A 15,361-nucleotide genomic window follows, 5' to 3' on the forward strand; every position below is an offset into this window, starting at 1 on the left:
AAAAAAGCTCATTTAAATGATAACAGCATTTCACAATATTACTGTTTTTTTATTATTAAATTTGACTGCAGCCTTGGTGAGCATCATTTTTGAACAGGATGCGAGTGAAGTCAGAGAACAAAGACAGGGATAAGGAGCTTTATCATAAGAAGCAGATCTCGGGTCGGAGTGCGACATGATCTCTGCTAAACTCATCAAAGGAGAAGAATGAACGTGTTCCTCTATTCGTCTCTCACCTCTTGCCATCACTGCCTAATTTGCTCTACCTCCCGAAGCTCAAGGAGACATCCTGCAAGTAGTGTGCGGGTCTGAACATCTTGAACTAGAGCCTCATCATCACTTCCATCTCCTCTTTCGCTCTTTCATCTGCCTCTCCTGTCCTTAAATCCAGTCTAATGCGCAAAATGAGAGTCAGTTTGTTTAACAAAGGCTGTTTTGATTCCATAACAAAGGGTGAAAATATGCATTGTGACAGTGAATGAAAATAATTAAAAGTGACAGTAAAGACATTTATAATATTACAAAATAAATACTGACATTTTGAGCTTTCTATTCATCAAGGAATACTAAAAAATGCACCTCGGTTTCCACAAAAATATTAAGCAGCACAACCATTTTCAACATTGATAACAATAAGGAAAATGTTTTTTGAAGAAGAGCTGAAGAAGAGCAATATTATAAGATATGTCTTTTGGTAACATTAAGAAAATGTGTATATATAAACATAATATATCAATACACAAACACACAAGAGAACCTGAACTAGGTTATACTAAAATCAAATGTCATTTGATCAGAGTAAAACTGACCAGAACCGTGACAGGACCGTTTTCATCAAAAGACAAAAATTATGACTTTGTTGTCTTTGTTCTCAAGCTCTCCATTCCACTTTTCCTTTGCTCTTTCATATCCTTTCCCTTTCTATCATCGTTTTTTTCTCTCACCTTTTCTTTATCTCCTTTCATTCTGTCATTGCCCTTTCCTCTCATTCGCTCCTCTTCTTTACATTCAGTCCTTTAAAAGACTTTTCTGACACAGACAGACGAGATATGATGAACTAACTTGTTTTGGTTTCACTCTAAAATGGCATTTAGGAAAAACCACATGTGGGTGCACACTCACACTCAAATACACACACACACACACACACACGCACACACTTCTGTCTGGGCCCAAAGAAAGCACAATGACTCACCTTTAGCCAACTACCCTTCACAATCACAACCTAAAGGTCAAATACAATGTACTTTCTCCATAAGTGTGTGTGTGTAAGAGAGAGAGAGAGAGAGAGACAGAGAGAGCTCTTATACTCTTATGACAGAAGAAGAAATTCTTGTACTTTGTTTTCCAATTAGCGCAGTAAGATTTAGTATATAGTGTCAGACCTGTTTTAAATGTGTGTGTGAGTCACTGGTTCATTTTTATTCTCCTCCAGTGCTCTTCTGGTGTCTTCAGCACAAGGGGCTTTTTGTGGACTGTATTGTGACGCCAGACTCTGGCACGCACAGACAGGCCGGGGCTGATGGCCAGCTCACACACACACACACACACACACACAATCCAGAAGAATCAGAGCGGAGACGAGTTTGTGCCCAAACACACTCAACCAACACAACCAAACACACTCCAGCTCAGCAACGGGCCCGTACCGCAAATACACACTGATACACATGGAAAGAAGAATCATAAATTAGATTTCTTTCATATCTTTCCTAAGAGATTAAATGCAGAGTAAATGGAGCAGTCTCTTGCCTCTCAGAGTTTTCTCTTGAGTGAAAAATTAGTCTCATGTACAATTTCAAACGTTTGGGGACGTTTTTTTTTTCATATTTTTGAGCCCCTTCGGCTCACCAATATACAGCAAAAACAGTTATATTGTAATTAATTGTGAACGTAATATTGTAACATTGAAATGCAATTGTGATGTAACCGCTGAATTTACAGCATCATTACTAAACAATCCCTCCAACAGATACATAAGTCAGCCATCTCAATGCAAGCTCAAACATTTCTCATCGAATTCCCCTACATTCACTTAACAGCTCCACGCTTTTAATTCTCCAAGGAGTTTAAGGAGAAACATCTAAGGCAAATTCGATATTTAAATAAAACCTGAAAATACCATTACATCTCCTGAGGTACAGTATGAAAGAGCAACCACTGAGCAATGAAAACCTCCTCCGGGAAAAAACAAATGCAAGTGTAAACATTTCACATCTTCAGGACGTGTTAAAGAGCTCATAATCTCTCATTTAATTGTGTGTTTCGACATACTGTGCACTTTTGTTGACTGTTCAAGACTGAAATAATGACTTACCCAACTACAAATAATCTTGCATAGCATTGTTGTTGCATTTCATATTCTAACAAATGCGCAGGTTGAAATATCACAGCGGTATCGTGCTGTTTATTCGTTTAAAGTAATCTGCTTTAGGATTCACTGACTCACACCCACATCTTTGACTGGATCTGCCTAGACAAAATTAAATGTAAATACTGAAAATGCATACAAGAATTTTCAAGGAAAACATTATGCAGTGAGTAAATATGTCTGGTGTACAGTTCCCCCAACCAGCTGCTCCACACATGCTTTAGTGTTTCTTACCTGGTGCTGGATTGCGTGGTTTGAACTATACAGAATGAATGAAAGGGTGAGAACTGGGTCTCTGAACCAAGTCCATCCTTACAGTAGAGGCACGCTGAACCCAGAACGGTTACCCACTGTCTCACTGGCCAAAGTGCCACGGTCAAAGACTGACCTGCCCGCACAAAAAAACACTTACTGAGTGTGTGTGTCTGTGTGTGTGTGTGTGTGCATAGTATGTGTGTTTAATGGCTGCGCAGGATTGGTCAGGATCATCGACTAGTTTTATGGTACATTTTTTGCAATGCAACACTTTGATTACTTAATATTTTTGCTTTTCCAGTAAAAATTCATACACATATATAAACAAGATACATTAACTTAATATATTGCACAAAATTGCATAATGTACTGTATTAAAAAGTTTTAGTGCTAGATCTGATTCTTATAACAAGAATATATATTCAAAATATTAAATTATTAAATCAAATTAAAATCATTCAATTATTAAAATCATTACATTATAAATATGTTTTAAAAAAGTGTATAAAAGTTGTTCAAATCTAAAAAGACAATAATCTTATATACACAAAAATATATAAATATTAAATTTAGTTTTTATTTAAAAATATCTATTTTTAAATTTAATGTAAAATAATTGCAATTAAATTGAATTTAGTTTTTATTTAAAAAATATATATTTTTTTATATTCTTGTTATATGGTTACAACAAGACAAAAATACTAATTAAGAAAAGATGTGATTAGAATTGCGATTTATAACGGATATTGCTTTTAAACACGTCTCTGACCCCTTTCATCTTGAAGTTTTTCAAAAGCAAAACCCTAAATCAGCCCAATTATACCTAATTAGTTGAATAATCATTCTCACAAACCGCAGACTACTTCATTTTGAAAATATGCATTTTTGTGCATCGCTGCTCTGCACCTCTCACTTCCTCCTGCGTCGCTCTCTCTTTGATGTTAACTAAGGCTGTCTGGCTCTGTAGCATGTGCCAGGCTGAGGTTAAATAGATGAAATATGCTGACATAAAATCAGGCAAACAGCTTTAGCACAGCGCACACGGAACAGTGACTGGTTATATCAAAGTCCCTTTAACAGAACACATCAAAACACCCCTGGACGTAGCCGAGAACCAATAGAGACCTCACAGGAAAAAGGAGGGAATGGAAAAAGAGACAGATTTGTCATCACTTTTCCAACTAAATAACTCTTAAAACTCTGTTCGTGTCAAGCTGGCCGCTTGCGAACGCTGGCGTTGTGCTATAAAAGCGGCACGGATCTTTTATTCAGGCTGACAAAAGAATCAGGCCACTCCGAGGCCCTTATTGTCATGCCTTTCCCAACATCCTCTCAATCCCGCTTCCGTAATTCTTCCATCTTTATCTCTCACACCTTCTGTACCTCTCACCTTTCCATCTCACAGCTCACACTTGCTCTCTTGCTTCTCTGTTCTCTCAGTAATGGGGTTTGGTGCTGTAGAAGATTGAGGGGGGACGTTGTTTGTGTGTGTGTGTGTTTGTGGTGGGTGGTCCGCGCTGTGCCTCGCCGCTCTGGTCAGGCTGAGTCTAATTGCCGGTGTTGTGGTGCTAAAGTCATCCTGCGAGCCGTGCGGAGCCGGTGGGGGAAAATTGAACAAGCATCACCCGTCAGGAGTGCTTCCACTCAGAGCAGCTGTCAGCCTGCCCTGTTTACCTGCTACACAATTATCATCCGCCCCCAGGGAACCCTATGGAACAACACAGCCATCCTCTGGGGGACGAGGAGGGGCCACGGGGGAAGCGTGATGGTCGAATATCGCAGAGGGAGATCGCTTGCTGTGTGTTAGCGGCTAGATGTAAATGAAGCATACAGACGTCTGTGAGGGGTTACGATACGTTGCGTGACGGTGGAACAATGAGGGCCAGGTCACACAGAACGTGTTTTTGCATTCCACCACACTTTTAATTGTCTGTCTAATTAACTGCTTAAACATTTTTTATGCTAACATGCATTAAATGGACAACTTTGACCAATTAGCCACATTTTGACTGCTGTATATTTCTGAAGCAAGCTTCATAAAAAACAATCGCAAAAGCTTTTTTGTTTGTTTGTTTACTTCTGATATACAATAGGTGTGTTTAATGTTTTAGCAAAATTATATATTTACACTTTTTAATAATATTTATTTTTTTATATATTTTCGTAATTGTTATTTTTATCATATTTTTAGTATTCTTTTAAATTCGGTATTTAAAAATACTTTGTAAATTGTTTAATATTTTTAATCAAGTTGCATATAATTATATACAGTATGTATCAGAAAATATAAATATATATAATATATAATATATATAATATATATATTATTTTTTTTTATTTTATTTTATAATTTTAATAATTAATAATGTATATTTATTTTATTTAATGCATTTAAAAACTAGCTGAAGGAGTGAAATCTTCTTTAAGTTCATGTTCATGTTGAATTTAACATTTTAAAGAAACTTAAGGTTTCCATTTGTTAGCATTTTTAAATTTGGGAAACTGGGAAGAGATCCAGTTAAAAAATAATAATAGTTAAAAAAGTTAAAAAAATCATCATTTATTCAAAACTAGGTCTGAGTGAAAACCCCTTAAGGTTGTTAGTGTTGAATGTGAGAGTGTGAGGAGTGTTTTTTGTGGGGTCTGGCTGTAGCCGCTGACCTGACCCTTGGCTCAACGGGACAGTGGGTCAGTGGTGCTGGGCAGCACCGCAGGGAATCCCTTACACACATAAAGAGTGTGACCCTGCCTGAACTACAACTTCAACTCTCGCTCGAGATCCTTCCAATTCATTCACCCGAACTCTCCAGGCGCATCTGTCCAGCGCAGCCCATATGTCCATCAATCACCGCTTATTAAATCTCCTCAAAAGCTGCTGGGTGCTACAATTTGTTTCCTCTTTTGTCTCGACAGCTCAACTGAGCATCATTTCCCCTCCTGTTTTTGATAACCTCCCACACCGACATCCAGCGCTAGGACAGAGATGGAGCTCTGGAGAGTTCACACTGATTCACCTCCTGCAGGAAATCCTGGAGGGATCAGGTTGGGAAGAGGAGGGATCGTGGCCCTATCACTTACACTGCACATCTACGCGAATGGACTTGATGGCAGCCACCCCCACCCCGTTCTCAGCTTTGCAGTAGTAGCGGCCGCCCTGCACTCTCTGGATGTTGGGGATCCGCAGGGTCTCATTGAAGATGGACGTCTCCTGGAACTTGTCGGAAGCACTGCCTGCTGTCTTGGTCCACCGCACCTGCAGGGGGAGACATTCAGAAAGTCAAATTAGCTTCATTGTGTTTTAGAGACACGCGTTATTTTAAGGTGACCATGTTACCGTATACTGAGTACGTACTTAGTATATGGCCAGGGTTAAGATTAGGGTTTGGCTTAGGTTTACTTGCATGTAATTATGCATAATTAGTTGTTGTCAATGATTAAAATCAACAGAATCACTTAGAATTTGGTCTCTCTTTTGCTTCAGTTTGATTACATTTGAGTGTGTCCAAAAAATAAATAATCACTAAATAATCACTTTATTTTACAGTTGCACCTATTAGTTGCTTATTAGCCTGCATATTACTATAATATTAGCCATTTATTAATGCTAATTAAGCACATATCAATGCCTTATTCTACATGACCTTATTCTACATCCCTTATCCTACTTGCATCCTAACTAAACTTAACAACTACCTACTAACTATTAATTAGCAGCAAATTAAGAATTTGCAGAATCTATATGTAGACCCACAAATGAATGCATCTATGAATAATAACGATGTAAACATAAAAAAGTTGAATGACTTTTCTCCTACAAAGTAACTGAGCTCAGCTTAAGAAAAGTGAAATAAGCATACAGTTCAGCATAAAATGTGTGGTCACAGGGATGATGAGGAACTCAATAAAAGTTTGACTCTAACGTAAGTTCAGCGGTCAGACTGTCTGTAATCAGAGTCTCATCCATCTCATTCATTCTTTTGACTCCTTCAAACAATCTTTGCATTGAGTATGTAAGGTCAAGTGAACATCACAAACTAAAGCCCGTGTAATCTCCAACACCTCTCTTCTTCTGGACATCAGTAAGCTGCTTCCATTATAGCCGGGGTCACCTCTGAACAGGGTGCCACACGGGTGAACGGCCGATTGGAGTTGGCAGCGCCGGGGGCGGCGGGAAGGTTAGGACGTACGTGCAAAGGATTATGGGATTACACCGACCTGTGTAAACGACGAGCTTTGTGTTTATTCAGGTTTATTTGCCTCTGGATTTGGGACACAGCTGCTGTTCATTTATCAGGTGTGGTGGGTGAGAAATTAACACAGAGGAAGGGAGAGAGAGCTCCTGCTGGGAGTAACCTATCCTTTTGGTGGCAAAGGACAGAAAAGCTGGTCGAAGGCTGTTTGATGGGGAAAAATCACCAAAGAGTTGCACCACTTTATTGTGTAGGTTGTAGCATAGTAGTCCTCCTTAACCTACAACTCCGAGCAGACCCACAAAATGAGAAGTTGCATTTATGTGTGTTGTGTGTTAAAATCCTTTAGTGAGTCAGATACTAAAACAGCAAAATAATATCATATCAGTTTTTATCATTTCACATCACTCAAGTACATAACAATATAAACAAATTATTTGGTCACCTTTTATATTAGGTGGCTTTATCTACTGTGAAGTTATGGACTGTGTAATATTTACTACGTATCAAAAAAATGCAATGACATAGGTTAGGCGCAGGCTTATATAAGGTTATATCAGTCGTTATACTTACGTTATACTTTTGTAATATATAATATGTATTATTATATTATATTATATTTTGTATATATTTCTGGCAACAATATATTATCAAATTATTACTTTTATTAACATTAATTAATATTAACAAATGCAATAAAAAATGTTGTTATTGACAGTTTTTTGTTAAATTTTGTTAAACACCATGTTTTCAGTGTCCCTTAAATATCTATAGATTCCATCCATCCGTATACTAAACAGCTTCTCCTCCGTAGATTAATGCATCGATGCATTTGCATACAGTATTTTTAACCTTCTAATGAGAAAAGTAGCTATAGTAGATCACAACTCCCTATCAATTCAAGCGTAATAGTGAGCCTCTGAACTGCATCGTCGCCTATATCAGGATCCACCATTGGTTGTAAACGTTAAAAAAAAGTCCTGTTTGTTTTCTCAGCAGCCCAAAACTCTGCCATCATTGTGTTGATTCATCGTGGCTCTCAAAGGGCCGGTGCTGGCAGATGTAAGACAGATGGCTCTGGATAGGCTATCATTACAGCGTCCTCAGACGGCTCACTTACAGCAGCGCAAAGTCACAGTGGCACACAAACTTTCAAAGCCTCGGCGATACGAAGCGTCAGACACAGAAAGGAGAGGACAGCTGATGGCGAAAGACACCAGGACGCTACAGCTACAGGAAACGCAACAGGGGAAGAAATTGGTCATGAAACAGATGAACCAGAGAAAGAGACAATGCTGCCCTTCTCAACATCAACAGCTGCCACACATCACCATGTTTTGCTGCTCCAGAGATCCCAACAGACTGCGCAAACCCTGTCTGTCTGTCTCCCACTTTCTTCACACACTCCTTTCTGTCTGCTCTTGGGAAAGAAATCCCATGAGTCTCTGTTAGCCGTACACTAGCGTTCTTCATCTGTCTGCTGCAAAATCAGCCTCTCAGTATGACGTACAATATTCTGATACACTTTCCAAATCCCATCTTTCTGTTTTGACGATAACGCATTTGCTTCTGTTTTTGTTCAGGCCGAGGGCATGGTTATCATTGTGATTTAAACTAAAAGTAAAACCACAATCAATCGGTAATAAATAAATAAAACTGCAGTAAGTATAATTAATGTGCTAACACTTCACACTATTATCTAGTTTCTTAGCATGCACTTTTAATATATAATATAATATATTGTCTGTTTATTAGTAGAAGCACATATTCTGAATGTCCATAAAATTAAAAATTAAAATTAAAATTAAATCTAAGGAACAGGCATAAGAAAAATCGAATTCAAAATATTAACAAAAACTAGAATAATATGCTACAATATATAGTATAGATGAATGACACTAAAACGCTGACCAAGGGACCGTCATAATCACAACTACATCACATGGCTGCAAAAATCATCTTCAAAATAAACTGTGCTTTTGAAGGAACAAAATATTTGCAATTCAACAATTAAATATTTATATATTTATAACAGCAACTACAGACCACAGAAAACCACATAAAGGTCCATAATGAAGCCATAACAGGCGGCGAAACAAGAAATTGTAGTTTTTTTAGCTTTAGTTGCGGCATTTGACAAAGGTCAAAATAAATGAGAAGAAAACATAATATAGAGCAATTAGGATTAGATTGCACATTGTCCTCTAAAAAAGGGAGGCTTTGCAGCAATGCCATAGAACCACCATTCTGGATTCCCTAAATAATCTTTCAGTAAAAATTAACCATTATTTTATTAGTGTGAAAGACATTTCAATCATATAAAGAACTTTTTCCATTATAAGGTTTCACGGATGATAAAGGTTCTTCCTGGAACAATAAAAGCCAATAAAGAACCTTTATTTTTTTCAAGATTGGGGTCATTTTCATTGTAATTTTTACCTAGGTTGTGTGAGGAAAAATACTTTCACGCTGAACTGAAATCATAAAGTACATTTACCTGACATCCTCAGGGAAAGGTTCTCGAGACCGAAGAGAGCTTTTATCATCCCACTCCCATTTTTCCAAAGCCTCTCTCTCGCTCCGCTTCAGGTTTTCTCTTCCCGCCTATCCTATAACTGCCTCTATAAATTAAGTTCTCTGCGAGTGGACACAATTCAAGTCAAGCATCCGCAAAGAGACGTTTATTGCTTAATGCCTGTCAAGCCTGCTTAAATCTGGGCGGCTGTGGTCCTCTTCAGCGCTAGCACTGGTTATTGCTACTGTAAGCGCATTTAATGCTCATTGCCGGGCTTTTTATGTGTGAGCATGTTAAATCGGTGAAGAGTGATTACTACTCACAAAAGCTCAACGTTTGCAGCTTAGCTTTACACTGTGTATTACTCTAAAATCTCGTATCCCTTTCTTTCCCCGTCTGTCTCTCTCTCGTTCTCTCTAGCTCTCGCTCTCTCGATTCAATTTTGTGCTTTATTGGCATGACAGAAGCTATCCGTTTGCATTGCTTAAAGTGTTGCAAACCAGTAAAATAAATAAGATAAAATGTACAATTAGCCTAAAAGGTGTACTCTATTTATTCGGTAAGTAGCAATAGTGAGGATAATTACGGGTCATTACCGTCAAATAAACGCAGACCCGGTGAGCGGGATCCCAGTGTGAGGCGGAACAGTCTTGTATTATCACAAAGGTCTTTATAAGCAAAAAATTGGAATTAGATCAGTTTAAATGATCGGATTTAAGCTTTTTTATGACTGGGGACCTGAAGCACATGCGCACTATAGTCTACACAATCAATATGCATCATGGTTTTCACGAAGATATTAAGCAGCGCAATTGTTTTCAACATACTAAAAATAAAAAATATTTCTTGAGCAGTACATCAGCATATCAGAAGGGTTTCTAAAGGATCGTGTGGCAATGGAGGCTGGAGTAATGATGCTGAAAGTTCAGCTTTGCATCAAAGAAACTAATTACATTTTTAAATATATTCAAATAGAAAACGGTTCTTTTAAATTCTATTAATATTTCACAATACTGTTTTTACTGTGTTCTTGGTTAAATAAATGCAGGCTCAATAAGCGTTAGAGACTTCATATCAATTTCTGTTATAAAAATAAATGCATTTATATTAAAATTATAATTAAACTATAATTAAGTCTACGGACTTAACCGTCTTGCTTACCCCAGTAAAACTTATAAAGCATGCAATCCTGTCCAAATCTGTACATGAATTACCAGATGTCCCGTGCTAACCAGAAGAGAAACATAAAACATCAGAAAAAAGAAAGAAGGAAAAGCAGTGTCAGATTTTGCCAGCTCATCTCCCGTTCTGAACTGCACCTCTGTTCCCTGAAATCAATCCTAATCACATAACACCAAGCGCTGCGGAGTATTTAAACCTCTCCATATGTTACACAAACAGCAGCTCTATTAAACTTCCCACGCCAAGCGTAATAAATGAGTGTGTAAAGTGTGAGGTGGCTTTTTCTGCACACGGACACAATGAGGGCAGAAATACATCTGCTGCATGTGGGATGTACACAGCATTAGTCCTTCTGTGGCCTGATGCTGCGCACCTTCAAGATCACGCTTCTGTCCTACAAACAAGCCTACAGAAAGCAACCAGCAGGTTTGCATGTGCATTTTACGAAGAGAATTGTTCACGTCAAAATTGAAATTTTGTTATTGTTTATTCTATTTATTCTTAATTTTTTATACTTTTGGCCTTCTGTGAAACAAAAGTAGCCCATGCAACTCTACATTTCTAAAAGTCTTCAGAAAAAGAGTTTATTCTGTTATGATACTCACCAACTGCATCCAGTTTGGTGCGTGACATTGCAAGACCTCGTTTTTTTTTTTCATTTATATCGTGGTTAAGTCATCATTGGAAAATATGCATTATTTTATCAAATATGTTTATTTTAAAATACCATGAGCTGTTACTGTTAACTACATAAAAAAATTCATTGAAACGAAGCTGAAATAAAATTAAATATATTTTAGTTTAAAATACAAATAAGCACTATACTTGTGTATAATACTAAAAGATGTTCATATGTAACTTTTGCTGCTTCTCCGATGGAAATACTGGTGATACCCTTGCCATTTATTTTAATTCACGTCCAGTTGTTCTGTAGATAAATTTGATTTCATTTATTCTTCCCCTAAAAACAGCAAGCAAGAGTACATTAAACTGCAAAATGAAAAAATAATTTTCTTTCTCTCATAATTTTGTAAAACTTTTTAGGACTTTCTGTGTCACGCAGCACTCAGCATTACTTTCAACTGAAAACACGCAGATAAAACATTTGAAGTTCAGATGGTCTCTTCCTGTCTAAGTGGGCGGTTCTTGGCCACGAAAACTGCAGTGAGGGTCAGTATTTAAGGCCACAGTCAAAAGTTTGGCTAGACCTGACTTACAGGATTTCACTGACACATAGTTCATCAGCGGCATGTCCGATCCATCTGTGATGTTCTATAATCGCTGACTTACTGAGCGTTGAGTTAAACACGCCACATGATCAGGGAGAGATCCAGTTCCTCCTGGATTGCAATCAATAGCTATCTGAGATCGATCAGTTTGAGAAAGCAATCTCTGGAACAAGAAATTGAATCGCAACGATGATGTTGATGATTACTGAATTTCTAGCATTGATTCACGTGGCTTTTCCACAAGCAGGCTAACTTTTACCATCATGTGTGTTCCCTGGGAATTGAAAACACAACCTTGGCATCACAAGTGACACGCTTTAGCAGATGAGCTACAGGAACATGATTATGATGACGGTGATGATGTCAGTGCTGACTGAGGCACGCGGCAGAACGCTGACAGAATGTAATGTGAACAGTTCGATCGAGAGAATGCTGAAACGGAGATGTGATAGATGGAGATTGATTGAAGAAAGTGACATGTCTCAAGGTTTAGTTTTTTACTGAGGGAAAAAAATCACAAATGAGAACTCTTTAAAGGGTCAAATACGCTCTTAAAAATTAACTTTCTTTGCTCGCATTGTTGGCTACAAAATGAACCTTTCTGGACTCCATTCATGGAACATTCTTACTGGATAAAAGGTTTTATATATTGGAAAAACTTAAAGGTTCTTTTGGGGAACCAGAAAGGTTTTTCTATGACATCACTGCAGAAAAAAAAACCTTTGGTACCCTTATACTTAAGAGTAACAGAAAACAATTAGTTTCTTTGAAAGGTTCATTCTATGGATTTGCTGTGAAAACCTTTTCGTGGAAACATTCATTTTTAAAAGTGCGTAGGCTTAAGAGTTACTGCATATCTCCTGCTCTGATGTTTCTCCTGAAAAAAAGACCTAGTACTCTCACATATGTCTCCTCGAGAGTTTCAGAAGAAATCTCATCGAGGTCTCAATCTGGTCAATGATCTCATTATGAACTTAAATATTTCACTTCAGATACTTCCAAGACCAAATAACCTGGTATATTATCCACATTACTTTTATAGCTTTGCACATGTACTATCCAATTTATCAATTGGCTAGGTAAACGTATAGAGCATATTCTACTAAAAGTGTTTGCACTGAAACTATGTTAAACCAAACACATCAGTTTCTGGAAACAAAAACCCTGTAAATTAGTTTTAAATTACAATATTTTTTGTCTCTTTCAAATTACAGGTCTTTAAAGCCTAGTTTCAACCGGCCTGAATTGCAAATGTCTGCACAGTTCATAAAACTGTTTCAGTTCAAAAGTAAATATATTTTTATAATGTGACCTCTTTAAAACAGTGTTTATTTATCCAGTATCAAACATTTCTGTTGACCGAGTCTCTCCCTCCCGCTATTACCAATGGTACAACAAGACATCTGGTACAAGTTAAAACGCTCGTGTCTAACCCTCCTCCTTTAACTCATTCTCTCTTGTGGCCAATCAGAGGCTGTTAAACAGTGTTTCTGAGCGAAGCCGTCTGGTGTAATGCATTTAGATGCCGTGCACACTGAGGTGCCAACAAGAACTGTGCTTTCTAGAACACTCCACCACTGGGGCTTTAAACAACTCACTGCACCAGCACACTGCTTTAATATTCCTTCTGCTCTGTATGTGTCTCACCATCACAACCTTCATCCTCATCTTCCTCTACCATCTATACCGTTTCCCGTCTGTCTCCATACAGGGCCATATCTGTATGTAGGCAAATAAAAGGAAAAAAAAACTCATATTAAGTTCATGCGTGTGCTTTCAAAAATTGGTGGAAGACATAACTTTCTGGAACAGGAATGCTCGAGTAAATTATGTTAATTATGAACCACTGATGTCAAATGGACTTTTTACCGATGTGTTTATTATGTTTATGGAGCTGGGAACATTTGGGTTGTGTTGCTGTCTGTGGAGGGTCAGATAGCCGTCCGATTTCATCAGAAATATCTTCATTTGTGTTCAGAAGATGAATGAGTCTTACAGGATTGGAACGATATGAGGGAGAGTAATTAATGACAAAATTTTCATTTTGGGGTGAACCATCCCTTTAAGAACTAAAACAACGAGGGGACGGACAGACAGACATATAGATAGATGCCTACTACGCATTAAAGTTTGTTAGATAATGAAATAAAGTTTGCTGGATAATAAAGATACATATCGCCCAAACTTCTGGTTCCAATAACACATGCATCAAGAAAACTAATATTTATTTCCAAAAAAAGTAGGCAAAAACACAAACTTCCTCAAACTCTGGAGTTGTAATAGTTGTTTCAGCCCTGATCCACGGCCTGTGTTTTCTGCTCTCTGTCTCTCTGTTGTCGTATGACCTTGTGTCTTGATCAGTATGTGGTGTGGAGTGATTTTTTGCCATCTGATCTTTCTGTTTTCAGAAGTGTATTGATCCTCTGTACTGCACTCTCAAGGACAGAAACCAAACCCAGGCGACCCCTCCTTCTACTCCCCTCTTCTCAAACTTCTATACCAATCCCCCTTTTTTCTCTTTGTTCTTCTCTCTCTCTCTCTCTCTGATCGGGGCCCAAGGTTGCAGTGACCAGCAGTATGAATAAATAATGTGCGGAGCGGGATCTCTTTCAGAAAAGCCATTTAGGCTGCTATTGTGTTACTAAAGGCTGTGCATTTAGCCGCCGATGTCCATGTGACAGAAATGCTATAGGATGTGAACTGTGAGTCCTGCGAACAGCTATATCTCCAACACCACTAGCCCTTCCCAATGACCTTAAACACAATCACTGCTCACTCACACTCCCCAACAGACTCACTTACTTACTTTCTCTTCTGCTAGAAGAGTACTGAACCATTGGTGTCTGAAACAGTACGGTGAATCAGGCCTGATTGGGACATTGTGATATATACTGTAGTAGACCAGAGAAAAATCTATGAGATAATGGGGAGAAAATTAATAGTAAAAATATGTCGCAAAAGCAATGTAAAAAGTCTTCAGTGTCACATGATCCTTTAGGAATCATCCTAATATACTGACTTAGCGTTCAAGGAACATTTTTTTTATATTATTATTATGTTAAAACAGCTGTGCCACGTGCTATTTTTATGTAAACCAATCTACATTTAACATTTTTTTGGTAACATTACACATTGTTGATTACAAAATGTTCATGTTTTTACTGACCCAAACCTTTGAATGGTAGTGTATATATAGTCAAGTGTAAAGAGAAACCGAAAAAATACAGCTAACCGAAGAAATCCCAAAGAAATCCTCATCTACATATGCCTACGGTTCAATCTCCATCTTTACAATACAGAACTTTTGTCATCATATATTTCGATATTTCTGCCACATTTTTTAGCCTATAAGTGGATTAAAATCGACAACAAATGGGTTCACTGAGCAATGGACATGCGGCTGCGCTCTGACAGCCGAACACACCATCATCTTGAAGACGGCTGACCTTTACTGCTTCTCTGTTAATCACACAGAGCCAAAAAAACATGATGTGGTAGAAAAAGGCAGGGGGAGGGAGGGGGGCAAAGCGGTATCATGTTTTTGGACACCGCTGCAGAACGCCAATGCAGAGAGCAACTCAAAACTCCCTTTGGGATGCAGCACGCACACCACAACCCA

General features: G+C 38.0%; 1 protein-coding gene across 1 annotated transcript in view; it reads right to left on the reverse strand.

Moving 5' to 3' along the window:
* The window catches only part of LOC122356833 (MAM domain-containing glycosylphosphatidylinositol anchor protein 1), a 152,917-nt gene that overhangs the window by 106,020 nt on the left and 31,536 nt on the right, over positions 1-15,361 (reverse strand). Inside the window, exon 4 of the mRNA XM_043255906.1 lies at positions 5,705-5,879. Within this exon, the coding sequence (XP_043111841.1) occupies positions 5,705-5,879 (175 nt within the window). The remainder of the gene's footprint in view (positions 1-5,704; positions 5,880-15,361) is intronic.

The sequence above is a fragment of the Puntigrus tetrazona genome, chromosome 13 (assembly GCF_018831695.1).
Source record: "Puntigrus tetrazona isolate hp1 chromosome 13, ASM1883169v1, whole genome shotgun sequence".
NCBI lineage: Eukaryota > Metazoa > Chordata > Actinopteri > Cypriniformes > Cyprinidae > Puntigrus > Puntigrus tetrazona.